Below are 27,089 nucleotides of genomic sequence, written 5' to 3'. Positions count from 1 at the left end.
ATGTTTGACAATTGTATTCGAAACCACCATACCTAGTAAAATTTACTGGGCTCAACCAACCCTTGTAATTGCACATCTTCCTACATCTCACAAGGGACAACTTTCTGGAGGGACATTACTTCACATAATGTCATTCCTTTAATCTAGCATCTTAAACACTGATGATGGGTTTACTCCAGCTACACAAGCTAATGCTAACACTTGCTAATGTCCTCTTTTCTCAGGCCTGATGTACTTCCTCCTTTCTAACAAAAGGCCGTTTAATCCTGTCAATGATTTGTGATACCCAGTTTGTTTTCTTTGTATCATCATTTTAAAATCAAGTGAAAATCTAAGACTTACAATAGTACACTTACATTGCTTTAGGTAGTTTGGTTAATCAGCCTTGGTTACTACCAAAGAGCTGCACATATGTAATCATGATGTCAGGACATCTCAAGGATTACACTATGAACCGGATGGACAAGTTGACTTGTGGAATTGATCACCTGCAAGTGGATATTACAGTAAACCTGGACTGCATGGATAACCGTTTGTGCTCTTCAGGACTATGACATCAGCCCCAGCCTGAAGACCAAGGGGGGAAATTTAGGTACCATGCCAATCCAGCAGATAGCAGCACCATCATCACCGCATTGAGCAAACTTGCATCAAATGGAAGAAAGAGGGTGTGCCTAAAAGCAGGTGGAATTCAGGTGTCTTAAATACCCTGATCAACAGACCTTTACTCTCTCCCTGGTTTTTCCTCCATCAAGGTTAGACCTAAAAGAGGGGCTTTGTCATCTCTCTCTCAGATACTTTCTTCACTCAGCACCATGTGGACAGTTAACAGCAAACAGCTGAGAATCATATTTCTCCATTTAATTGATCCAAGAGATGGTGGAATCTAGACTAATGTCTTGTTACCACCCCGTCTAGGCTATGGCACCATACCAAGGAAAAAGAATGATAAACGGCTAAAGGAATGGAACATGCAACTGTTAAAGAGTAACAGAAAGAAACATAAGCACAAATGGTAGACTCTTTTTAGTGTATTGTTGTATAATACAGAAGTTACAAATAAACACACTGGTGCAATTTCTTCTGAAGTGACCCAGGCCAAAACAATAAATAAGACACACACCAGCGAAAGAAAATTGAGGTCCAAGCAGGGAAAAGAAGGTCATACACACAAATGATACAATTACAAACAAGCCAAAACCGACTGCTGAACTAGCTGCCACTGCCGCCACCCCCGCTGCCGCCAACTGCCTCACTGCCTCCAACAGCCTCACTGCCTCCCTCCTCTTCTGCCTTCGGGAGGGGCTTTTATATAGGAGTGGCCAGGAGTGGCCAGCAGGCAGGTAGACCTGGGGAGGAACAGAGCAGAGTCAAGTTCAGAAAAGGTGAGGAAACCTGGCACCGGATCTGGATTCTGAGATACACCTAGAGAAAGGAAACACATACACACACGCTTACAGACAGAAATCTGATCAACATTACCACAGCAACAGGTTCACCAAATTTCTTCAAGCAAGCTTGCAAATGCGGTCAGTTCCCTCTTGTTAAACTGCGGATGGAACTCATATTCCCAGCATACCTTGACGACGTCACATTTTATCAACAAGAAACCAGGGGTGGAAATTCCCTCCTAATTGTAGACAAACTGAGTGAGGATGACCAACTGAGATAATCACCAAAAATCATCAACATGTGAGACTTTTACATCTGGGCATAGTTTATAGTCGGGCATATCTGGGCAAAAGTATATAGGTTACATTTAGCTGACGCTTTTATCCAAAGCAACTGAGTACAACTTGAGCAATTGAGGGCCTTGCTCCGATGCCCAACAGTGGAGCTTGATCCAGCAACCTTCTGATTATAACTCAAGTAACTCAAGTAACAGCTGCCACTGCTTGAATTAAACAGTAAAGTTTAATCAAGATCCTAGTACTTTCTTGAAAGTATTTGGGCTTGGTGTACATACCATTTTGTTTGGATAATCTTAAGTAATATTTGTACAGACTGGAAGTTCTTTTTCCTCTTTGCATACAATCTCTCTATGTCTTGCTTTTTACTAGCAAACATAGGTATCATCATGTCACTTCAATAGGCACAGACACATTGACCTTATTGTTCAGTTAGTAAACCTGCCATTACCCTTTGTTCTAACATCATGTGAGAACAAGCCAGCTGAGCTCATTAACATACAGTCACATTGCTGTTTAAATTCTGCACCATTTTATTGCTGGCACAATAGCATGTCCGCCTCCTTCTCGCTCTCGCGAGCGTGTACCGACCTGCATGAAAGCATTCGCTCTCCTCTCCTTTTACACACTCACACACATAAACACATGCTCGCTATATTTTAGCTTGTTTTTCTGTAAATATCCAGATTGTTTATGCTATTGTTTGTGATTTAGAGTAGTTGCATTAATAAATTTATCATTTATTCTCACCAAGTTGTCTGTCTTGATATCATTCAGATTGTGCTTGTTGCCAATATCCTCAAACAAATGACTGTAATTTAAATCTTTCAGGGATCAAATCATTAATGTTACTTTCTTTGTTAAAAATGAAAGATTGTGATTTCAATATTTGAGATGATTTAATGGGACTGATTAGTGTGTCAAACCACTACAGTGGGCCTGTCCCTCTTGCTGGGTGCCCAGCGACAGCATGACTTTAAACTTAGCAAACAGGAACTGTTTGGATTGCTTCAACCACAGTGGCAACAAGACTAAAGAGATGTGAGGAGGCTTCTCAAATAAGCTTCTCACTTTATTCAACATGAATTGGCATTTCATTTTCGTTTTCATCATTTGATGTAAGTTATTTTCTATGCAATACTACAATATATACATTGTTAGTTTATTTTTTATTTTTTTTCATATGTAGCATTTTTTAATTCCTTAGCAGAAACAAGAATTCTTGTGTTCCAGTAACAGTGGTGCTGGGTTGTATATGCAGGCACTGAGAAATGGAATTGGTCACAGAGGCAGTTAACTCTTCAGAGTGGAGCATCTGTCAACATCTGAAATATAAACAACATAAGAAATACTGGTGCTGTGAGCGTGTAACAGCATTCAATTACTGCACGATTATGGCATATGCCAACAATACAAACAAGAAAGTGACAGTAACTGATAACCCAGCTCAGACTCTCTTTACTGTCACTGTGAGGGATCTACAGGAGAGAAACACTGGAGCATATTGGTGTGCAGTGGAGATTTCAGGAATATTTCAACCAGATGTCAAAACACAGCTATATATCACTGTGAAATCAGGTATTACAAATTCTTTATGAATATTGAATATTCAGTTTAGTGACATTTTTCATATTGCATATATTTCATCCATACATATTCATACAAAAGTGCCTTTCTTTGTTTCCAGCTCCTGCTGTGTCTGTGACCAAGAGCAGAGTGAGTGGAGAGGAGGGGAGCAGCGTCAGTGTCCAGTGTCTCTACAGCGCTGCATATAAGAAAGAGGCGAAGAAGTGGTGCAGATCTATAGACTGGACCTGCTACACAGTGGGGAGGACCAACACATCCCAGAATTCAGCAGTGCAGATCAGTGATGATGGGAAAGGCACCTTCACGGTGTTGATGACTGGACTGAAGAAGACTGATGCTGGCTGGTACTGGTGCTCCACTGGAGGTCTAGAAGTTCCTGTTCACTTTGACGTCACTGATGCACTTGCAGGTATATTGTTTTGTATCTAATCAATTAAATGGTGTAAAAATTATTAATGTTGTTTAACCTTTAAAAGATGACAACAGTGATTAAAGAAAGAAAAAAAACTATGCATAGGGTGCCTTATTAGATTTGGTTATGTCACGTTGCAGCCCCGCCCCTCCTCAAACGTCTTGGTGTGTACGTGTGTGTGTTCGTCCATGTCGCCGCGCCCTTTCGTGTCGTCCACCTGTTCTGTATTATGTGTAATCCTCGTGTGTGTGTATATATGTCTCTTGTGTTGTAGTACGTGTTGTTGGTGTTTGAATGGTGTTTAGTGAGGTGTGCGGTGTTAGATGTGTCGTCTGTGTTAAATAAAAATGTGTGTTTGAACGTGCCCCTACTCCACATACTGTTAGCCTCGAATCATCACAGAAACACCAACCAAAGAAGGATGCCTGGGAAGGGCAAGAAGAAGGGGAAGAAGGGGAAAAGACGCACTTCCCCAAATAGTGCCTGCAATCCCTCCGTGCTCTTGGGTACCCTCCTGACTCCTGCTGCAGAAGAGCGTGGTCTGGGGGCAGAGGTGGAGGAGTCACACGGGATTACGTCTGACCATAATGACTGGTATAACTATTTCCAGTCCTCGGAGTCGGACACCGCGGACTTTTCCTGTACCAGGGTGAGGCCATCACTCATCCTGTCTTCGCTCCATGGGATCACAACAGAGCAGGGACCTGCTGGGTACTACGGAGACCTACCTATTTATGAGGACAGGTACTTGGAGGTGGAATCCGCAGAGTCCTACATGGACCTTACAGAGGGATATGCGGAGTATGGCGAGCGAGGGGAGTGCCGTAACGTCACCCTAGAGTCAGACTTGGGGTCGGATCATGAGGAGGACCCGTCGATGGAGGTGGAGGAGGTACCTCAGGGGAATCTAGGCGCTCTGGAGTCAGCAAGCAGCCCTGGGTGACTGGTGGAGAGATGGCATCATCAACAGAGGAGGACATTCCTCCCCCTAGGGCGAGGACCTATGCCTAAGTCTCGGGGAGGTAAAAAGGCAGCGGCACCGAGGTCTGCTCTGCCGGGGTCTGGCAGGGTCACCAGGGTCTGCTCCAACACCTGATGGTGAATGACATCTCAAAACTATTCTTGAACGTACTTTTTCAGATTTGAATTCCTTACTGAGAAGTTTGAAAGAACTTAGGAGTCGTTGTTGAGTTACGAAAAAATGTGTCTGGAGTGTGAATGGCCATCATAACTTGCGTTTTTCATCGGAGCCTTGCTCACTAAAGCTGTTATTTTAACTAAGCCTACTCGCTGGTTGAGTTAGCTAGACAGGCAAGCTTGTTAAGGTTTAATTCCCGAAGTTTGGGCCCTGCTGTCGGCTTGTATGTCGACAAGTAGCCCCCAGGAGAGAGAGTTTCGCCTGGTTTGGGCTCCTACGCGACAGCAAGGATTGTATTTTGCACTGGAAAACTTAAATCAGATTGTGAGCTAAGAAAAGGGGGAGAGAGACAAGTACTCATGCATGTGAGCACACAGCTTGACAACATGGAAAAAAGACACCCAACATGCAGCAGGAGTGGCTAAAGCCATACAGAAAACAACGCATCTGGTAATGGGACATCCAATCACGGTACTAACCACACACAGTGTAATAGCATACGTGAACTCACAAGCCTTCACCTTGACAGCACTAAGGCAACAGAGGATCAGCAAAATTTTGGAAGCACCACACATCACATACACACATGAAGGAATCAACATGGCAGACATGATGGGAGGAGGAGAGCCTCATCAGTGCGAACAGGAAGTCAAAAAGCAGGAGAAGGTGAGACCAGACCTAGAAGGAGAACCAATTCCAGGAGCAGGGAACATGTTCACTGATGGGTGTGGATTTAGAGGACCAGATGGGGATATAAAAGCAGGGTATGCAGTGGTGGCAGAAACACAGGGAGAAGTAGATGAATTTTGGACGGTGAAAGCAGAAAGGCTGAAAGGTTAGCAATCAGCACAGCGAGCTGAGGTAATGGCAGTAGTGGAGGCCTTGAAGTTAGCAAAGGGTAAGGAAGTGAATATTTATACTGACTCTGCTTACACGGTAGGGGCAGCACATGTGGAGCTAAGACAATGGATGAGAGCAGGGTTTAGGACAGCGGGAAACAAACCAATTAAACATGAGGCAGAAATGAGGGAGCTGGCAAAGGCCTTGCAGGGACCAGAAAGAGTAGCTATCATAAAGTGCAGGGGACATGTAGAGTATGTCAACAGTACAATCCCAAACCTACAATTAAGGTGGCACCCGGTAAGTATCCGTTGTCATTAACACCAGGGGAAGAGATAGTAATTGACTACACAGACATGGTGGACTCAGCACAGGGGTACACGTACGAATTGATGTGCGTAGACAACTACACAGGGTGGTCGGAAGCGTGGCCAACAAAACGGGAAGACAGTGCTTCAGTGGTAAAGTTCCTGGTGAACCAGTACATTCCTCACCATGGGTTTCAGAGAAAGGTGAGATCAGATAATGGCACTCATTTTACAGCGCGCAATTTGCAGGAGTTAGAGAAAATGCTGGGTCTGAAACATTCATTTGGGGCAGTGTATCATCCTCAGTCTCAAGGTAAGGTGGAAAGGATGAATCTAAATGCGAAAAACAAAGTGGCCAAAATCTGTGCACAGACAAAATTAAATTGGGTTGATGCCTTACCTTTGGCAATAAATGAGAAAAGAAAAACATCTCACACACACATCATACTTTAATGAATTGCAAAGTATCGTTTCAGCTTTCTCCACGCAGGAGGGGGACCGGACGGGGAGCAGACAAACCCAGACGATACCCGTTACGGACTGGGGGCTGCTGAGAGTCATCAAGAGAAAATGGAGTGAGCCGAGGTGGACAGGTCCATTCCAGGTGACAGAAAGAACCAGCCACGCCGTACGCCAGAACGGTACAGGGGAAACGTGGTTTCATCTGAGCCAGTGCGCCGCCGCAGAGTCACCGCAGAGGAGTCTGCAAGAGACAGCGAGGGACCTTGCTGAAACATCACCTAACTCACCTGACCCGGAAGGGGCAGAATAATCCCCGGGAGCAAAAGGGTCAAGGTAGTCCACCCTTAGACCCCGAAGTAAGAAGAACAGAACACCAGTGATGACTTCTGGACAATTGTGTTGTTTGATTATTTGTTGGTGTATTGTGTTGTGTGTTTCCATTTACAGTTTGGTCACGCTTGGGTTAAATAATAGCATGGCAGTAGGAAAGGATTAAAACATTAACAACAAGACGGTGAAGAAGAATGGGGGTAGAGATTGGTGGATGTGTAGCATGTGCAGCCGCAAGACCCAGACTTATAACCACCCCGGCACCCCTATTCCCACAAAAAGACCCCAAGGGTTATGCGTGCATGATTGGCCTGACTAAGGAAAGAAACCCTAAGAATTGTGACACTTTGAGCGTTATTTTCCCCCCCATCAGTAACAGAACCAGGATAGGACTATTTTCACCTGAAAAGGGGGAGGGGAACTACACGTGCTTCGTTAGAAGTTCAAGCACACCTCAAGTACGCTTGGGGCACATCCCGGCGGAATGGTGTAACCGCACGGTCACTGGGAACGAGTCTGTGGGTTCATGGGCACGAGCAGGATTGTATGATTATTGTGGAAGGATGACTTTGGTTGTTAACATGCCAGAGAACTCGGAGGGGACATGCGCCATGGTCAGGTTAGCAGCTCCTTTATTACTGATAGGCAAAAAACTACACAGGGACCCGGTAACTGATGCAGCAAGACAGTAGCGAGAGGCATACCATTTTGATTTAACAAGGAATACCCCCACATACATAGATGCAATAGGAATACCTCGCGGAGTTCCGGACAGATATAAGTTAGCAGACCAGATAGCAGGGGGATTTGAGAATATTCCGATACTTTCTGCATTATTCCCCATTACTCCAAATAAAAATGTGGATCGGATTAACTATGTACATTATAATGTCCTCAGGCTAGCCAACCTGACTAGGGATGCAGTGGAAGGACTTAGAGATCAGCTGGGACCAACCTCACTGATGGCGGTCCAAAATCGTATGGCATTAGACATGTTGTTGGCGGAAAAGGGGGGTGTCTGCGCTATGCTTGAGGATGTGTGTTGTACATTCATTCCTAATAATACCGCTCCGGAAGGGTCAGTTAGTAGAGCATTGGATGGTTTGAAGACCCTATCAGAGGAAATGCATGAGAATTCAGGCATAAACAACCAGTTGGAATCCTGGATGGTGAGCCGGTTCGGTCAGTGGAAAGACTTAATTGTGTCATTGATGGTTTCATTAGCCACATTCACGGGAATTGCTGTGACATGCGGGTGCTGCTGTATTCCATGTATTAGGGCGTTAATGGTTAGACTAATCTCAGCTATGATAGAAAGGAAAGATGTGCATGAGGGTACCACGATGATGCCACTGATACAGGGGGAAAGGGACGTAGAGACAGGAGATGCCAGAATAAAGGAGTGTGATTGGTGATCTCTTTGTAGAGATCAAAAGGGGGAATTGTGGAGTTTCAGAAATTAAATGAATGCTAAGCTTACACTAGTAGAGAATAATGTGCAGAATGGAATAGGACTAATGCTTGAATAAATAAAATAATTACTGTATGTCCAGACATAACAGGAAATGCCCTAGACGTGCATATGTGTGATTATGCAAGAAGACATGTGTACGAGACGGTCAAACAGAGGTGACGGCTGAGATGGAAAAACACAAAAGCAGAAGTGGCACAAGGCGAGAGAAATATAAGTCTGTCTGTTGCAAAGTTATGCTTTAGATCTCACTCGCACTGTGTTGTGAAGTGACATCTCCAGAGCTCTGCATTAATAAAAGGCCACAGGGTAACGCACTGTTTCCTGTCTCTTCTTTCCTGCATCAACGGACACGACACTAACTAATGATATAACAGAATCTGGCCCTTAGCTATTTTATTAGCTTTTTATCAGGGCACGCTTAGTAAAACGTCACATCTCTACATCAACTTTTTAGAAAAATTAACAGGCAATCAAATTATTTTGGCTATACTAAAACCTGTCCTGGAGCAATGCCTAGCTAGCTGGATAGCTAACACTAACATGCAAGACCGGGTTTGTTTTGCAGAAGTAGCAGATGCTAAATAGCTGCCTTGTAAAAGAGGTTTGCATTGGGGACTGTTTGTATTTGATGCATGCACTTTAGGTATTATTGCATAACGCTATTTGTGATGTATTTTTGTTTTTCAATCAGTCACATTCCAAGCCAAACTTCTCTTAGGTATCTTGTATCAGTGGAGAACTACTTTTGAAGGCATTGTTACTAGCTAACTGTTAGCTAGCAAGGTAACAAGGTAACTCTTTTTAAACAACAAAAAGAAAAAACACTTTACTGTGATTAACAACTATGAATTTACTAAGTTGTGATTGTTTCATAGAAGGTCTGATTAGCTAGCCTAGCTAAAGCTATGTTTGATACGTTTTGATACGTCTAACGACACTGGCATTTTTGGACAAGAGTAGCTTTATAGTTGCTTAGCTAATGTCACAAAATTAAAAGTAGAATCAGAAGGAAATGTTGAATATTGTGTCATTGCACCAGCCATGAGGCATTAAAGTGTCTGGACAAGAACATAGCTAGCTAGCTAACTGGCTTAGATCACTACTGCAGCTCTCACACCTCGGTTTATTACATCATAATAGGTAATGTGGAATTTTTAAGGACCATTGTTGCGTCTGATAACCCGTTCAGAAAAGGTGTTCTTCAGCTGACTGAACAGATACTGAAACGAACACTAAAGAGATCATCCAACATTCAAGATATTTCAGTAGACACACTAGTGGAAGAGCTGCTGAGGTTCCTGAGCCATGAATGTCCGGCCTCCAGCATCTACTCTGGACAGGTATGTCACCGCCTTGCACCAGGACGCAGAGATCCATGAGCATGACTGAGATGTAATTATAACTATATACACCTCATTAGTCTGATGCTAATGAGCACACATGCACACCTGCCGTCCAGTTCTTTAACATCCATATCCGTCACCTTGATTTATCTTAGTAAGTTGCTGCTGAAGCTCTGTCTCTCTTTCTCTCTTTCCCCATGCCTCCTTCCCTTCCTGTAGGAGTGTGGATACACCACTGGCGTTGTTGCCTGATGCACCTCCTTTGGAAGAGGACACGGTCCACTGTCAGAACTGGCAGGAGACAGTGGAGCCGCACACACTCGCCTCTCTCGGCTCCCGGGAGATCGAACGGCAGGCTGTCATATATGGTAAAACAGCAAATGTGGTGCACAGCAACTGACTATAAAAGACAACTCCCAGTACACAGTTAACATGTAAAATGAAAAAAATTATTTACTGATCTAACTTAAACTAAATAGCTACTAAATCTTTTGAACATACAGTATTCTATTTATTATGCACATATGATAATTCTATCCTGACTCATGAAAATGTGGAATTCTGAATTGTGTAACGTTTCTAAGAAATTGTAGTGACTTTGCTATATCCTCTTCCTCAGAGCTGTTCACAACGGAAGCATCTCACTTGCGGACTCTCAGGGTTCTCGATCAGGTGTTCTTCCAGAAGATGAGGAACCTTTTGACCGTCGAAGAACTTTCCTGTATCTTCCCCAACCTGCCCCAGGTCTACAGTCTTCATGGTCAGTCTCTCTGTGTGCGAGCGTGTGTGTGTGCGTGCAAATCCGCTCCATTTGTCTTAATGTGTTTTCAAACCTAAATTTCTGAAGCCTACTTGGTGTCTAAATCATAATCAAGATTAAAGAAGTGTAAAACCCACCCAAACTGAGAATTTAATGACAGAACAATATCAGCTATCGGCACCATGCCATTACTGTGAGCAGGTATGGACTGGAGGCTGTACATGTTGTTTCTGCGGTGGCCTTCATGACACAAGTAGAGTTCTGTAGCCCACTGACACAACTTTCTAACAAACCACATATACACTGGCTCGCTTAAACAGATTCTGTTTTGTGGTGTTGCATTTGTGTTTCAGCGAATCTGTGTGAGTCCATGAAGAGGCTGAGGGACTCTTCTATAGTTCAAGGCATCGGAGACATCATGGTGTCTAGAGTGAGAGCTGGCTAGTGTTACTCCCTTTCTAGTTCACATCATCTTTTGGTGCTGTCTAAAATGAATAATACTTTTCCTGTTACGATCCCATTTAAACCCAATACCTTTCATTTTCTCCCAAATTTCAATAGTCCTTGTGCACTGCAGTAATATATGTTCTATCATTTCATCGGCTATGCAATTTTACATCGTACAGGCAATCTTCCAACAGATATAAGCCATGCAGTATCTCGAACATTTTCCGAGATACTTTTAGACTGCACATCTTTAACACAGGTTTCACATTCTGTCACTGTCAGACCCTTATAATTGACATTCCCCCAAAATCACAGTCTTGTATTGTTTTATCTATCATTTTATTTGGGGACTTATTCCAATCAATATTAAGCTGCCTATATTTAAACAAAAAATCTCCATATAGTAATTTAAAATAAGGAGCATGTTTCCTTGACTTGCCTCTTTTCTTTCCACTGATTTACATCTCCTACCCAAATTGCTTTCCGAAATATAGCTTTCGTTACATTTTTGCAAAAGGCATTTTCTAATTTCTGAGCTAACTCAACTCCCCCTAATCCGCCTTTATTTTTTGACTTGTACATAATTTCCCTTTTTGTCACTTCTGTTATTTCCCCAAATAAAACGAACACACATTTTATTCAGCCTCTTAATACATTTCTCATCCGGAGGGAAAACCATAGCCAAAAACAACAATTTCGAAAAAATAAAGGTCTTAACCTCCTGTATTCTAGTCTTATAGTTTGACACCCTCCATTTTCCCAATTCTAGTTTAATTTCACACTCCTTTTTCTCCCAATTCCGTTCGCTACATCTACCATTTACTACCATCAAACCTAATATTTTTATTTCAGTTTTTATTTCTACATCTATCGGTACAGGTTGCCCATCTCCTATCCATACCCCTTCACTTTTACTTTCATTTAATTTTGCTCCAGCCACAACTTCATACATTTCAAAGTGCCTCTTAACTATATGAAACTCATTTTGATTCTTGACATAAGCCGTCACATCATCTGCGTACGCAGATATTTTCCATCTTTCCATACCTAACATGTGAACACCTTGTAATTGCTGATCATTATTAATTTTATATAATAGTGGGCTAATAGCGATGACATATAATGCAGCACTCAATGGGCATCCTTGTTTAACCCCTCTATGTATTTCAAAATCTTCAGTTAACACACCATTAACATTAATTTGGACTTTTGATTTACTATACAATAATTTAATCATATTTACAAACCTCTCTGGAAATCCATAATGTTCCAATGTACACCATAAGTAGTCTCTAGAAATATAATCAAAGGCCTTTTTCTGATCCAGTCCAATTATATAAAAATCCCTCTCAGACCCTTCAATAACCAAACTCCTTATTACCCCTAAACTATCCCACATGTATCTTACTCTTATCACACATATCTGTTCCAACTCTATGATATCATTCAATATTTCTGACATCCTATTAACAATTATTTTTGCACAATTTTTGTACTCCAAGTTTAATAGGCTGACCTGTCTCCAATTATCCAACTTACAAGGATCTCCTTTTTTTATATATTAATGATATCACACTATGATAAAATGAATCATGCAATTGCCCCCCATCTAATGCTTCATTAAAAACATCAGCTAGAAGATCAGCAATTTCACTAACGCACACCTTATGAAATTCAGCAGGTAAACCATCGGCTCTAGGATTCTTGCGTGGGTTTCATTCCTCTATTGCTCTGATAACTTATTTTTTCCTAATTCATTCTTCCAACTCCTGCAGCTCCTCCCCTTGAATTCTAAAATAATCACCTGGAATGTAAACCTAGCCTAGAGGACCTTTAGAGCTTTATTATTAAAAAAAGACAGACAGATGAACAGAAAAATGCAAAATGTATATAGAATATTTTTAAGTATTCGCCATCTCCACCATTATAGGAATGATATGTGTGTGTGTGTGTGTGTGTGTGTTTATGTATGTATGTATGTATGTATGTATGTATGTATATATATATATATATATATATATATATATATATATATATATATATATGGTTACGTGCGAGTACATGTATGTTGGATTGTATATGTACACGTATTAGAGTGTGATATTTATCGTTTATGGATTGGCTCTGTATGGATTTTATCAATGGTCTCCAGTCTAGATGATTGGTTCTGTTATTGATTAATAATTAATAGAATTATTCTATTGATATATAGTCTATCAATAGATTTTTCTATTGGGTGACACTAATATTATTTTTTGTTTTCCAGTTCATGAGTATGTTTTTTTTGTTTGTTGTTTTTTTGCAATAATATTTTTATTATATCAATATAATAATGTTATACATAGTATCCTGTCATATTGGTTGATGATATGTCTCCTAGGAGAAATAAAGATGGTGTTGGATGGCTATGGTTATTTAAAGCATGGGATATGTTGGTGATGATGACTTGCCAAAATTGCTTGATAGGTGTGCTCTGCCACGTGGCGTGAATGTAATCGTCAGCTGTGTTTTGAGTAAAATATGTACAGATTGCTGAGCTTGTGAAACCAATTTTAAACATCCAATGTGTAGTATAATGTACTCTGTATTATTTTGTACTGAATGCATTGTAGGTTAGTGTTGCTGTCATGTGGTAATTATTATTACACATTTTAATCCAAACTGTGGTATCGGGGGCTAGTAATAAATCTTCCTCCCATTGTCTCGATGGGAGAGTAACTGTGAGATTTGATTTCACTATTGTTTTGTATATCTTAGATAATAGGTTTTTTGTATTAAGAATGTTTGTTTATAAAATCTGATATGGATGTAGGTATCGGAATTGATTTTTGAACACATAGGTGATCTTAGCTGATGGTATTGTAGGAACTAGGGGCTTTCTATACCATATTTTGGGGCTAGTTGTGGGCGTGACATGAAAGAAGTCTTATGATAAATATGTTTAAGGTGTGTAATGCCTTTTTCCATCCAAGAGGTAAAGTTTAATATTTTTGTTCATGGTAAAGTCTGGATTGTTCCAAATGGGAGAATGACTAGTTTGTGTGAGTGTGGAGTTTGATATCTTGTGGAATTTCCACCAGACTGTTAGCATCATGGCCACCTTCAAACTGTTGAAACATGGATATTTTTGAATATGAGTCTGGGCACATTTGAAACACCTGCTGCAAACATTACTGACATTATTTCATGTTTATGTGATTGGCTGTGTTTCTCTAGTCACAAGTACTTCTGAATGCTCCTCCAGAGCACCCAGAAACCCTCATAGTGGGTTTCTCAACTTGCTCAGACTCAAATCTGAATATCGGCATCTGAAACATCTTGGAGAGGAACAAAAAACACAACACATTTGATTAAATTGTTCTGGTCACCAGGACCGGAGCTCAACCCAGCTCTGGTAAAGGCTACCAGTGCACTGAAGGGGTCCATGCTCTAAACTCTGGAATCCCGCCGGACTGAGGCGTTGGGAAAGCGGTTTCTCTGTATGCCCAGTCATGATGAAAAGATTGTGAATCTTTTATGTGAATGTTTACGTAAATATGAGATTTTACACTCAGAATGTAAATAAAGGTAAGTAAATAAACACATTGTAGTTGATGGTTTTAACAATACCCAGCGTTAGCCTACTTGATCGAATAAACTAATATTATTAACCTATTAATAATACAAAAAAAAAATCTGTATTAACAATTTACTATTTGCCATTACAACTCTGCCTTGAGATCTGAAGTAAATGACTTTATGTAATATAGAATGTAATGTGAAAAATAAATTCGGTAAATTCTGGCTTTAAAAAAGTTCTTTCAGTGTTACTACCACCTGTTGTAGATCGACAGTCACACACCCCCTCTGACAGCCGTGCTGGGCGGTTGAATGGGGTTTGTGTGTATAGGATATACTAATACTGGACGCTGCAAGCAAACGCGCGGCCACATGCTCTACGTCGGCCCTGCAACGAGTTGGGGAGTATACGGCAGGAGGAGAGAGAAAGCTTTGACTAAGTGCATCCTCACCTGGGCACACTCCGCATCATTTCCCCTTATGGAACATCCATACCTCCAGGGCGCTACACTCCATCACTCATACCCAGCACAGCACATACTCACCTGGACACACTCCTCACCATATCCCACTCTACATTCCGGAGCTCCAGACCTCCAGGATTGCAGCGCACCAGCTGACCCTTTAGGGACCACACTTAAGCCCCCCTCCTTGGGCTAAACCTCTTAGATTGGATCAAGGGCTAATTTTCAATGGATCGCAGCAACGTAGCTGCTCTGCCACTCACAAGAACCTGGCCCAGAATCAGGTCATTTAAGGTCAATTAGCACCAGGTTCTCCACAAACATGCTTTGCAGCTGAATCCCTGGTCCGTTCACACGTGTCTTTGCTCACTGGGGTCCGGGAGGATTCTGATTTGGAAGCGTTCAGTCATAATCCCACAGGCACCAAATGTCTGAACCTGCGGTTCCTCTCATACTGAGCAGGATTACTGTTGCAACACCACATCATCAGTAGGGTAAAACTAACCTGTCTCATGACGGTCTAAACCCACCTCACGTTCCCTGTTAGTGAGTGAACAATCCAACGCTTGGTGAATTCTGCTTCACAATGATGGGAAGAGCCGACATCGAAGGATCAAAAAGCGACGTCGCTATGAACGCTTGGCCGCCACAAGTCAGTTATCCCTGTGGTAACTTTTCTGACACTTCCTGCTTAAAACCCAAAAAGCCAGAAGCCTCACTTTCACGGTCTGTATACCTACTGAAAATGAAAATTAAACGAGTTTTTGCTGTTCTGCTCCATGGGAGGTTTCTGTCCTGCCCGAGCTCACATTAGGACACCTGTATTACGCTTTAACAGGTGTAACCCCCCCCAGTCAATGAGAACATTTTTAATATCTGTGGGAAAAGAGGGAGAAATGTATCCAACAACTTTCTTTTTTAATGTGCAACACAGTCAAAATTGTGAACTCATCTACATGCAAAAACCACAAAAAGCATTTACAAACTGGAAACTCTTACTGCATAATTAAAACATTATACAACTTAAGAAAAAACATAACATAAAACATAAAACATCGGTAAATATGAGAATTCAAACAACAAAATGAACCAAGCTTATTCAAATTGAAAAGTAACAGCAGTAACTCTAGGCATGACCCATGGCCTTGAGGACCTGTTCGGCAGCGGTGTGGTGGGCCTCCTCCTCCATGTTGTTGTTGTTGGGGCAGGGGAGAACTTCGGCAGCACCGCAGAACGATTCGGATAACCCTGGTACCAGCACGCTGTAGTTGACACAGAGTAAGCCATTGGTGTTGGTATGATAGCGCACGTTGTAGAGTGGCACGCCGAACCCATACATTTGACACAGGAAGTGCACAGCATTGCACGTCCGCGAGAAGTGCTGTGGGCGGGGGTCGTGGGAGGCCGCCCCCACTGACTGGAAGCGCGTGGGTGTGAGAAGAGCCTGGCGGACAGGTGTAGGACCCAGAGAGGCGAAGGCGCCCACTTCTTCACGCTCGTCATGTCTGCGCTTGGAGCTGCCAGAGAACCAGTGGGCAGTGACGAAGATTACTCATATAAACCTTACTCATATAAACACCACCTGGATTGGCTTTGACATATTCAGGTGGATTTGGGCATGTCATCCAAAGCACACAGAAGCAATAATCTGTTAATACACCATAATTCTATAATCCCAACCCATCAATAAGAACCCTTAACGGCAATTGAATAGAGAAGGCAGCATACCGTACTGAGTCTGCATTGTCTAGGGTGTTGGAAATTCAGGTTACTGGCCATCATAAATATATTCCAGGTTTACAGTCAATGAGAGGGAGATGGTACTCTCTCTCCATCCATCACTACACCTACGAGACAGTCTGTAAGGAGGCCACACTCTAAGTGATGTGAAGGCGTTTACTCCAGACCTTTTTGTGTATTAAATGGGTTTGTTCTAGACCTTTGCTAGCTCTCTAGTGCAGGATCTAATAACGTAATGACAAACAGCTGGCTGAGAAACAAGCAGCCATGGGGCCAGTTACTCATGGTCCCGTTAAATAAGAGGATTCAGAACAAACTGAGCAGTTATTACTGTATAGTTCATCCATTATTGATGTTAATTTCTCAAATTAAAGATGTGGTTTTGCAGCTTAATCTCAATGGAATTTTTTAAATTTAAAATGCTCTGAGTTAGACTACAGAGTCAGTACAGCATATGTGTGTGTGTGTGTACACATGTGCATGTGTGTGTGTGCGCGCGAGTGTGTGCGTGTGAGCACGAGTGTGTGTGCGTGAGTGTTTGTGCGTGCGTGCGTGTCTAATTGCGCACAAACGTTTCTTGTGCAATGTGAAAAAACAAAGAGCTAGACAGAAAAAGAGAGGGAGATTGATCAAACAAGGAGGGAGGACCTAGCTAAGCTAGGACTGAGGGGAATGACTTCAGGGCAGAGGTGGGGAGATGAATGGCTAAGATGATGGACTGTTGGATGGACTGATGGTGTTCAGTGTAGACCCAAAACAGGGCCTTCAAATCCAGCCTTAGGGGAAACCCACTTAAAGACAGACAAGTGAAGGTTGTAGGTCACATACCTACAATGTGCTTCCCTCACTGTCTATCCATCGGTACGTTACTGATACATACCTGTAGATGGATAAACAGATACATACATAACAATACATACCTATAGAGCGATAGATACATACAAACATAGATGCACACAGAAAGACATAAAGAAGAATTTTAGGTCTACCTTTGATATCGAAGAAATCAAGAATTGTCCTACCTATCACACACACAGGCACTAGGTTAGCTAGCTAACTATTCGACGAAACTGAGTACACAAACGCTATGGTAAAAACCTGTGTAAAAAGACCAAAACCTGAAGTAAATTGTTAACTGGAGATGGTAAATGTCATTAATGAATTATGAGCGAAAGATAAACTCGTATGTCAAATGAGCCAGTATGAAGCAGAACTAGCTAGCTAGGTTTACTCTTTAGCTTGCTAGCTAGCTGGTTTTTGTGGCTCGTTTAATGGGGGCGAGTCTGCACGCTAATTAGCTGCTATCACGGCGAGCGTATTATAGCAAAGAAACTAATGTTAGACTATAGGCACAGTCTATATTGTGAGAGACACATTACCCCCAGATATTCAGATATGCTCAAAATGCCCCCCATATAGCGAGGTAATAAATTAAAATATTGCACACACTAGTTGTGTCAGCTGCTGTTGGTGAGACATTTTATGTTATAACACCCACCACTGCTGTCTATTGTCGCACTTAATTTCAGACAATATTACTTTTTTTCTGTGTAAACTCCCCTTTACTGTCTTGCTGGAAGCTTAATTCTGGACATGGACATGAGTGTTCCAGTGCAGTGGTGACTTCTCTGGGTCAGGATAGTCAGGGTCAACAGGGGTGTGTGAATGCCAAGGTTTTAGCCTTTTGAATTTTCCTGTGCCCATAATTACAATAATTTTCTAATAATTAATCTTTGTTTTTGTTTTTTTTTTGTTTTGTTTTTTGTGGTAGAGACATGTTAGGCAAGACAGTACAGGTTGTACCCTTACTGCTTTGCTCAGAACTGGCTTTCAAAACACATGTATTTCATTTTTTTAGTTCTAACATGTTGGCTTTACCTGAAGTTCTTCTAACGACACTTCAGTGTGGCAGATTCTCTTCTGACTGGTTATCACTGGGCTACTACACTGAAGTATTCTCATATGCTATCAGTAAATATGCCACTTACTTCTGTGTCATTCCACATGTAAACATGGTTCTCTTTACAGAAAATAGTTTAGTGGTGCAATAGCTTATCCTCTTTCCTGTCAACTTCCATATCACTTCAACTAAGTCAATCAAATCAAAATCAAAATTTATTTGTATAGCGCTTTTTACAACAGTTGTCACAAAGCAGCTTTACAAATGTCCAAGTCCAAGCCTCCAGTGAGCAAGACAAAGGCAACAGTGGCAAGGAAAAACTCCCTAGAACATGAGGAAGAAACCGTGAGAGGAACCAAGACTCAAAGGGGGGCCCATGCTTCTCTGGCCAACAACGGTCACCACAATAATGACAATTTTAAGAGGAAAAAAAAAGCAATTAATTTCTAGTCTAACTTTCTAGAGGTCCTAATCTTGTCCCTAAGTACACAGAAAAAAACCAAACAAACTCAGCAGGATTACATGTATATTTACATTTACAGCATTTAGCAGCTGCGCTCATCCAGAACGACTTACAAAAGTGCTTTGTCATTTACTCATAGAATATATCCAAGTTCAGTATAGTAGGTTAGAATTAAACATACCATTGAACTAGAATACTGTGGAATACAGGGATAAATGCTGATACCTAGAAGTGCAAAATACATAAGGTCTATCTTAAACAACGATAAGTGATATAAACAATAAGTGCTAGAGTTTGTATATTTACCCCTAACTAAGCATTTCCTTCTAGCACTAAGTGTTTTCTGCAACTTTACTGTTAATGAAAGTGACTTTAATCCATTGTTTAGGCTACATACTCATCAGTTCCTGGTTCTCACAAAATATGCCTTTAATTGTATTGGAAGCTACATGGTCGGTGTAGTATGACTAAGATGTTAAGTCTCATTTCCTCCCTAGATTGGGGAATTGTCAAGAAGGAAGTGCTTGGGAGGTCTAATGATTTCCAGGGTTACGTTCTCAGGAGTGTTAGCTCCTGGTAGGGTCTCCCATGGCAACCAGGTCTGGGGTGGAGACTAGACAAACACAAGCCATTAACACCCTTATGATCAAAAGTATGAGAAGTATGAGAGGATCAGCCCAAAGAGACAATGTGGGGGGCTGTGCAGTGCCCGGGCAGTGAAACAGATTATCTCTTGAAGGTTAAATCCCTTAAAGGTCTTAGTCCTGCTCATCCCACATGCTGATGTGTGAGTGAAACAGTGCATAGGTGTAGAGACCTGGACTTGGCAAGATGCAAGCCTATCCTCGCAGTCTGGTGCTATTCTGTTACTAGAGGACCTGAACACGCTTCTCCAACAGTACGTTCTTCTGGGCCTGATGACAACGCACACACACATGAACACGCACACACTCGGGCACACAAACAGACATACAGATACTGTTTAATTTCTTCACATCTGTAGATACACTAGCATAAGTTGATATATACATTTATGAGTTTGATTATGAGCTGATTTCAACTTGACACGTACAGAGTATATAATATACATAGAGAGTGCATAGTTTTACCAGATTGAGTGCTACAGATTCTTGTAATGAAAGGTGACAAACCCAGCCATATGAAGAAAACAAGTACAGGGTTAATCCCTTAAAGGTTTAAAGAAGTCTCCCTTAAAGGTCTTAGTCCTGCTCATACCACATGCTGATGTGTGAGTGGAACAGTGCAGAGGTGTAGAGACCTGGACTTGGCGACATGCAGGTCTTTCCTTGCAATTAGTGCTGCATTCTGCTGCAGGAGAACCAGAACATGCTACTCCACACACAAACAGATACACACACACACACACACACACACACACACACACACACACAGTTGCGCAAATATACACAGATACACATTGTGTTTAATTTCTTCACATCTGCAGACTAGAGTAAGCTGAGGGTATAGTGTTAAACCAGGTACTACATAAACAGTATATAGTATATATACAGAGGGTATAGTGTTAAACCAGGTAGTACATACAGAGTGTATAGTATATATATACAGAGTATATAGTTTTACCAGATGATCGTGCTGATCTTAGATCTCCTGGTTCTTCATCTCCAGCGCCACTTTCAGGCTCATAATGTCTTCCTCTATGGGCTGGTATAACACACACATACGCACACGCGTACGCACGCACACACCCACACACACGCGCGCACACACACACGTGCTGACACACACGCGCACACACACACACGCATACACACACACACACACACACAAACGCGCACACACACACGCACACACGAATCATTACTACAGCCAGTACAATGGAAAGGTGGGAATGTGTACTGAATGTGTACTGCTGCTATAAGTGAAAGGTGGAGGTACTGGTGGATGTGTACTGACACTATAAGGGATCTCTACCTGCAGTGACAGTCTGAGCTTCTCATGTTCTTCCTCCAGAGATTTCTTCTCCAGTTCACAGGCCATTTTCATATCTGCCAGAGCAAGTATCATTGCTGCTGTATATATATAGAACACAGATTTTATATACTGCATAATTACTACTGGATATATAAAATATACTATATATAGTACTATACATATATTAGTATCACTTTTATTGGAGCCTAAAGGTTAACATTCATTATTAGTTATGTTAGTATTATTGCATTTCCATAGTACTTACTCTTGATGGACCTGTTATGCTCCTCCTCCTCCTGCTGTTTCTGCAGGAGCTCTGTCTCCTCCTGCTGCTCGTGTTTCAGCATCTCCTGAAGAACCTGGAGCTCCTTCTGCTTCTGCAACCTCAACTCCTTCAGCTGCTCCAACAAAATGTTCTCCAACTCCTCCTTCTCACACCGCAAACACTCCAATCGGGCCACAGGCCCCACTACTGACACAGAACCACACACACACACAAACACAGAGAGACAAACAGAAAGAGAGACAGACATATGAAATTAGAAAGCGATATAGGGTAGAAATAGATTGATGTTATTCAGGGACCTCATTTATAAAGCTTTGTGGATTCCAAAGTGAAAGTGTGTGTATTCTGCACAAATAACAGGAAATGGCATATATTCCCCAAAAAATTTGATTTCTAAAGACTCGAGTATGAATTATTGGGAGATAGAGGCAAGAATGCAGCACTAAAGACAAAAAAGGAATTTTAACCGCAGTTATGAGTGGCAGCACCAGCAACCGCAGGTGTGAGTGGCATTATATTTACATTTACCCTCCACATCCTTTGTGTCTGTATATTCGTCCTCGATGCGTCCAGTACACCATCTCCAGAAACGCCTCATTTTTTCTCTGTCCTCTTCAGTGTCTTTCCACAGACTGATCTGTAAAGGTGTTCATGGGATTCCCCTCACATGTGACATCAGGCCACAGGACATATGGGGTTCTAAAGTTCCAAGAGTGTAGATGAGTTGTTTTTCTTTGAATTTCCTAATTTCATTGCTGCCATAGCAGCAACTGGCAATGCAAACAGATGTGTCATTAATGCAGTGACTCTACCTCAACCTGGATTGATTAACCATGTATGGCTCACCGGAGAATGTGATACATATAACATCCCAAAGTGTACTTAATTCTGAGCAAAATCTAACTAGCCTCATTACTGCTGAACTATGAGGGGCCATTTAGGGAGAAACCAGGGAAACACTACTTGTACATACATATGAAACATTTTCACATAAATAGCCTACTACTTACATTTGTGTATAATAATTTAAACTTGCATATACACGCACTTACTTACACTGTAGCTTAACTCACTGAAAAGCAACACTGTTCTGTCCTGAGTTTAGAAACTTCCATTTTTTGTGGTTACTTGTAATTAAGAAGCACACGATGTCAGTAGCAGTGAGTCGATTGATGTGTATAGCGATTGGAGAGCGAAAGAACAAGGAGTTATAGTTCATTGTATCTGTGCGAGTCCAGTTGTCTGCATGCCATTTGAAAGTGTTGCAAGTATGTATGTCTTATTTTATTGTTATTTGTAATCACAGATTATTTTGTGGATAACAATTCTCTGTGAAATTTGGTGCATTGTGTATTTCGGTACGAGTTGTGCCGGGTGTGTTGCTGATTGTCTTGATGGGTTTAATTTCACCTTTCCTCATGACGTCAGTAAACCTGTGGACAAGAACTGATCTTTTTCAGTTTTGCTGTCAGCAGAACTTTTCTCTGCCTGTCAACTTGTGTATCGTACACGTACAGAGAACAGAACTTCTACAGCCAAGGCAAGAACAGAAGCATTGCTGAAGCAGAAACGCTAGAAGCTTACTTGCAAGTTAAGCTTAAATTCTGTTTCCTTGAAAACCACACAACGTACTGAACAGTATGTGATAGAGCAGGCAATAGCACAAGCGACAGAACTCCATTTAAGAAAGGATGGTGTTTCAGCAAAACCAGAAACAACCTCTAGCAACAGGTTTCCACCCTCAGCTTTCAAACCTAAAGCCAATTTCAAATCAACACTACTTCCCATTTTAACTCACAGCACCCTTTTCTTGGTGAAGATGGATAAGTCCATGAACCACATGGAGTTAGGTTTGAGAACAACTATGCCCTGCCAATGCAATATTTCACGCCCCAAAATGGCATCCTACTCCCTCATTCAATCCTATGTTTTCAAACACCCATGATAGCAACACAGACGTGAATGAGTGAGATATCTTACTCATTGTTAGCTTGTGGCTACAGGTTTACTTCAATTTAATGACAAACCTCAGAACTACAGAGCCTGGAAAGATTCCTTTCAGACTGCTACCAGCGGTTTAAAAGTGGTTTAACTCTACTGCCAAATGAGGAGATGGATTGTCTTCTCAAGTGGTTAGGCAAAGAGTCAGCAGACCATGTTGAACAGATAAGAGCAATACACATCAATCATCCAGAAGCAGGACTGGCTATGATCGATTGCACTGATGCCTTTTTTCTAAATTAACAAAGTTGAGTGATCTGCTACTGGAACTACAGTCAGCCAAGGCTGAAGGTGACTTGCCTGACCTCTCTTTTCTCAACACCACAAGAGGTGTAAACCTCAATGTACAGAAGCTTGTGTTTAAGAGGACCAAAGAGAATAATAAGATGGCTCTTTCAATCCAGGATGCATCCTTCATGAAAATAATGAACGAAGGACTACAGAAAAATTCAAATAATAGTTGGACCGTTACCCTTTGAATGTCCATGGCAACGGCTCCCGAACCACAGGCCTCAAGCACTTGAAGCATCTCATGTCTCTCGGGCACACTGTGACTTAGATCATCAGACCACTATTACGGCCTTGACTAGGCAGCAAAGCTGTAAAAGAGTGATGAGAAAACCAGACAACAAAAGTGAATGTAGAAAGAAGGGAAACACAAGGAAAGACCATGGTAGTTTAAATGTTGCTGGTGTATTATAACACACACACACACACACACACGCACGCACACGCACGCACACGCACGCACACACGCGCACACACGCGCACATCACGCGCACACACACACACACACACACACACACACACACACACACACCTCTGGGGAAAAAAATAAGACCACTACAAAATTATCAGTTTCTCTAATTTTACAATTGATGGGTATATGTTTGACCAGGCTGAGCAGATGTGTTTTATTCTATAAACTACTAGCAACATTTCTGCTAAAATCCAGATAAAAATATTGTGTTTTAGAGCATGTTTTTTATGAAAATGACTAATGATCAAAATAACAAAACACTTACAGAAATTTCAGACCACAAATGTGATCTGAGTATGTGTCACTAAGAACAGCTGGTATATAAAAAACGTAAAGACTTTTTAAGTTGCTTTTCAGTTCATTTAAATCATTAGTCAAGCTAATCAAACCCAACCAAGAGAGAATCCAACACTACCTGCACTCAGATGAGCTACAGGTCTCTCCAGGTTTGTCCTCAATTAAACCTCTATTAAAAGTGTTAACTGTAGTGTATTTTAAGTGTGACAGTGTAACCACTGTCTTTGGTGAAACGGGGAAGACTGTAGTCTTCCTTTATTGTGCAGACACCTGCATAGTCCTTTTTGTGAGACTGTATTACTTCACAAAATACTGCCGCAATCATCATCATCACCGCCTCTGTGAGTGAGTGTGTGTTGGTGAGAGAATGTGTTGCCACCTCCATGCCATAGTTGCTTTGTGGGTTTAGCACCATGGGGATGTCTCTCCACATGTTGGTCATGGGGTCACAGGCCTCTACACTCTGCAAGTGATCAGCACTATCAAACCCACCCACCTACAAATGCAGAAAAGAGGAGAAAGATTCATCTGGAAGTGTTACTTTGGGGATGAAGTTACATCCATTACTTCACATCTGGGAACTGCAGATCCTGTTATGGTTGGTAAATTCTGCAGTCTTGACAATAGCAGACATTTTGCATATCCTTCACTGGTAAAAACTGTAGCGTGTGTGATTGAGGTCCGTTACTGTGCATTATACAAACATACGCTAAGCGTGTGTGTGTGTGTGTGTACAATTGTGGCCAAAGGTTTTGAGATTGACAAATTTGGGGTTTTACAAGTTTTTAGATCCTTTTGTCAGATGTTTATATGGCATAGTGAAGTAATTTCATAATATTTTTTTACTTTTTATTGACAAATACATCCAGTTTAAGCAGACTTAATATTTACAATGTTGACCCTTCTGCAATTCACCTTGGCATGCTGGATATCATCTTCTGGGCAAAGTCTTAACTGATGGCAACCCAATCTTGCCTAATCAGTGCTTGGAGTTGATCAGTTTTTTTTCTTTTTCTACCATCTTTTGAGGAGAGACCACAGGCAACTGGCAATGCAAACAGATGTGTCATTAATGCAGTGACTCTACCTCAACCTGGATTGATTAACCATGTATGGCTCACCGGAGAATGTGATACATATAACATCCCAAAGTGTACTTAATTCTGAGCAAAATCTAACTAGCCTCATTACTGCTGAACTATGAGGGGCCATTTAGGGAGAAACCAGGGAAACACTACTTGTACATACATATGAAACATTTTCACATAAATAGCCTACTACTTACATTTGTGTATAATAATTTAAACTTGCATATACACGCACTTACTTACACTGTAGCTTAACTCACTGAAAAGCAACACTGTTCTGTCCTGAGTTTAGAAACTTCCATTTTTTGTGGTTACTTGTAATTAAGAAGCACACGATGTCAGTAGCAGTGAGTCGATTGATGTGTATAGCGATTGGAGAGCGAAAGAACAAGGAGTTATAGTTCATTGTATCTGTGCGAGTCCAGTTGTCTGCATGCCATTTGAAAGTGTTGCAAGTATGTATGTCTTATTTTATTGTTATTTGTAATCACAGATTATTTTGTGGATAACAATTCTCTGTGAAATTTGGTGCATTGTGTATTTCGGTACGAGTTGTGCCGGGTGTGTTGCTGATTGTCTTGATGGGTTTAATTTCACCTTTCCTCATGACGTCAGTAAACCTGTGGACAAGAACTGATCTTTTTCAGTTTTGCTGTCAGCAGAACTTTTCTCTGCCTGTCAACTTGTGTATCGTACACGTACAGAGAACAGAACTTCTACAGCCAAGGCAAGAACAGAAGCATTGCTGAAGCAGAAACGCTAGAAGCTTACTTGCAAGTTAAGCTTAAATTCTGTTTCCTTGAAAACCACACAACGTACTGAACAGTATGTGATAGAGCAGGCAATAGCACAAGCGACAGAACTCCATTTAAGAAAGGATGGTGTTTCAGCAAAACCAGAAACAACCTCTAGCAACAGGTTTCCACCCTCAGCTTTCAAACCTAAAGCCAATTTCAAATCAACACTACTTCCCATTTTAACTCACAGCACCCTTTTCTTGGTGAAGATGGATAAGTCCATGAACCACATGGAGTTAGGTTTGAGAACAACTATGCCCTGCCAATGCAATATTTCACGCCCCAAAATGGCATCCTACTCCCTCATTCAATCCTATGTTTTCAAACACCCATGATAGCAACACAGACGTGAATGAGTGAGATATCTTACTCATTGTTAGCTTGTGGCTACAGGTTTACTTCAATTTAATGACAAACCTCAGAACTACAGAGCCTGGAAAGATTCCTTTCAGACTGCTACCAGCGGTTTAAAAGTGGTTTAACTCTACTGCCAAATGAGGAGATGGATTGTCTTCTCAAGTGGTTAGGCAAAGAGTCAGCAGACCATGTTGAACAGATAAGAGCAATACACATCAATCATCCAGAAGCAGGACTGGCTATGATCGATTGCACTGATGCCTTTTTTCTAAATTAACAAAGTTGAGTGATCTGCTACTGGAACTACAGTCAGCCAAGGCTGAAGGTGACTTGCCTGACCTCTCTTTTCTCAACACCACAAGAGGTGTAAACCTCAATGTACAGAAGCTTGTGTTTAAGAGGACCAAAGAGAATAATAAGATGGCTCTTTCAATCCAGGATGCATCCTTCATGAAAATAATGAACGAAGGACTACAGAAAAATTCAAATAATAGTTGGACCGTTACCCTTTGAATGTCCATGGCAACGGCTCCCGAACCACAGGCCTCAAGCACTTGAAGCATCTCATGTCTCTCGGGCACACTGTGACTTAGATCATCAGACCACTATTACGGCCTTGACTAGGCAGCAAAGCTG

General features: G+C 41.5%; 1 protein-coding gene across 1 annotated transcript; it reads left to right on the top strand.

The window, feature by feature from the left end:
• The first annotated feature begins 2,959 nt into the window (after window positions 1–2,959).
• On the top strand, window positions 2,960–4,630 carry LOC145655600 (polymeric immunoglobulin receptor-like). The gene is made up of 3 exons (XM_081709092.1): window positions 2,960–3,266; window positions 3,376–3,684; window positions 4,218–4,630. The coding sequence occupies exons 1-3, from the start codon at window positions 2,960–2,962 to the stop codon at window positions 4,628–4,630; spliced, it is 1,029 nt and encodes a 342-aa protein (XP_081565218.1).
• The last annotated feature ends 22,459 nt before the right edge of the window (window positions 4,631–27,089 follow it).

This window comes from Electrophorus electricus, unplaced genomic scaffold (assembly GCF_041902795.1).
Source record: "Electrophorus electricus isolate QZ-2024a unplaced genomic scaffold, ASM4190279v1 Scaffold29, whole genome shotgun sequence".
NCBI lineage: Eukaryota > Metazoa > Chordata > Actinopteri > Gymnotiformes > Gymnotidae > Electrophorus > Electrophorus electricus.
This window is presented reverse-complemented; position numbering and strand designations above follow the sequence as displayed.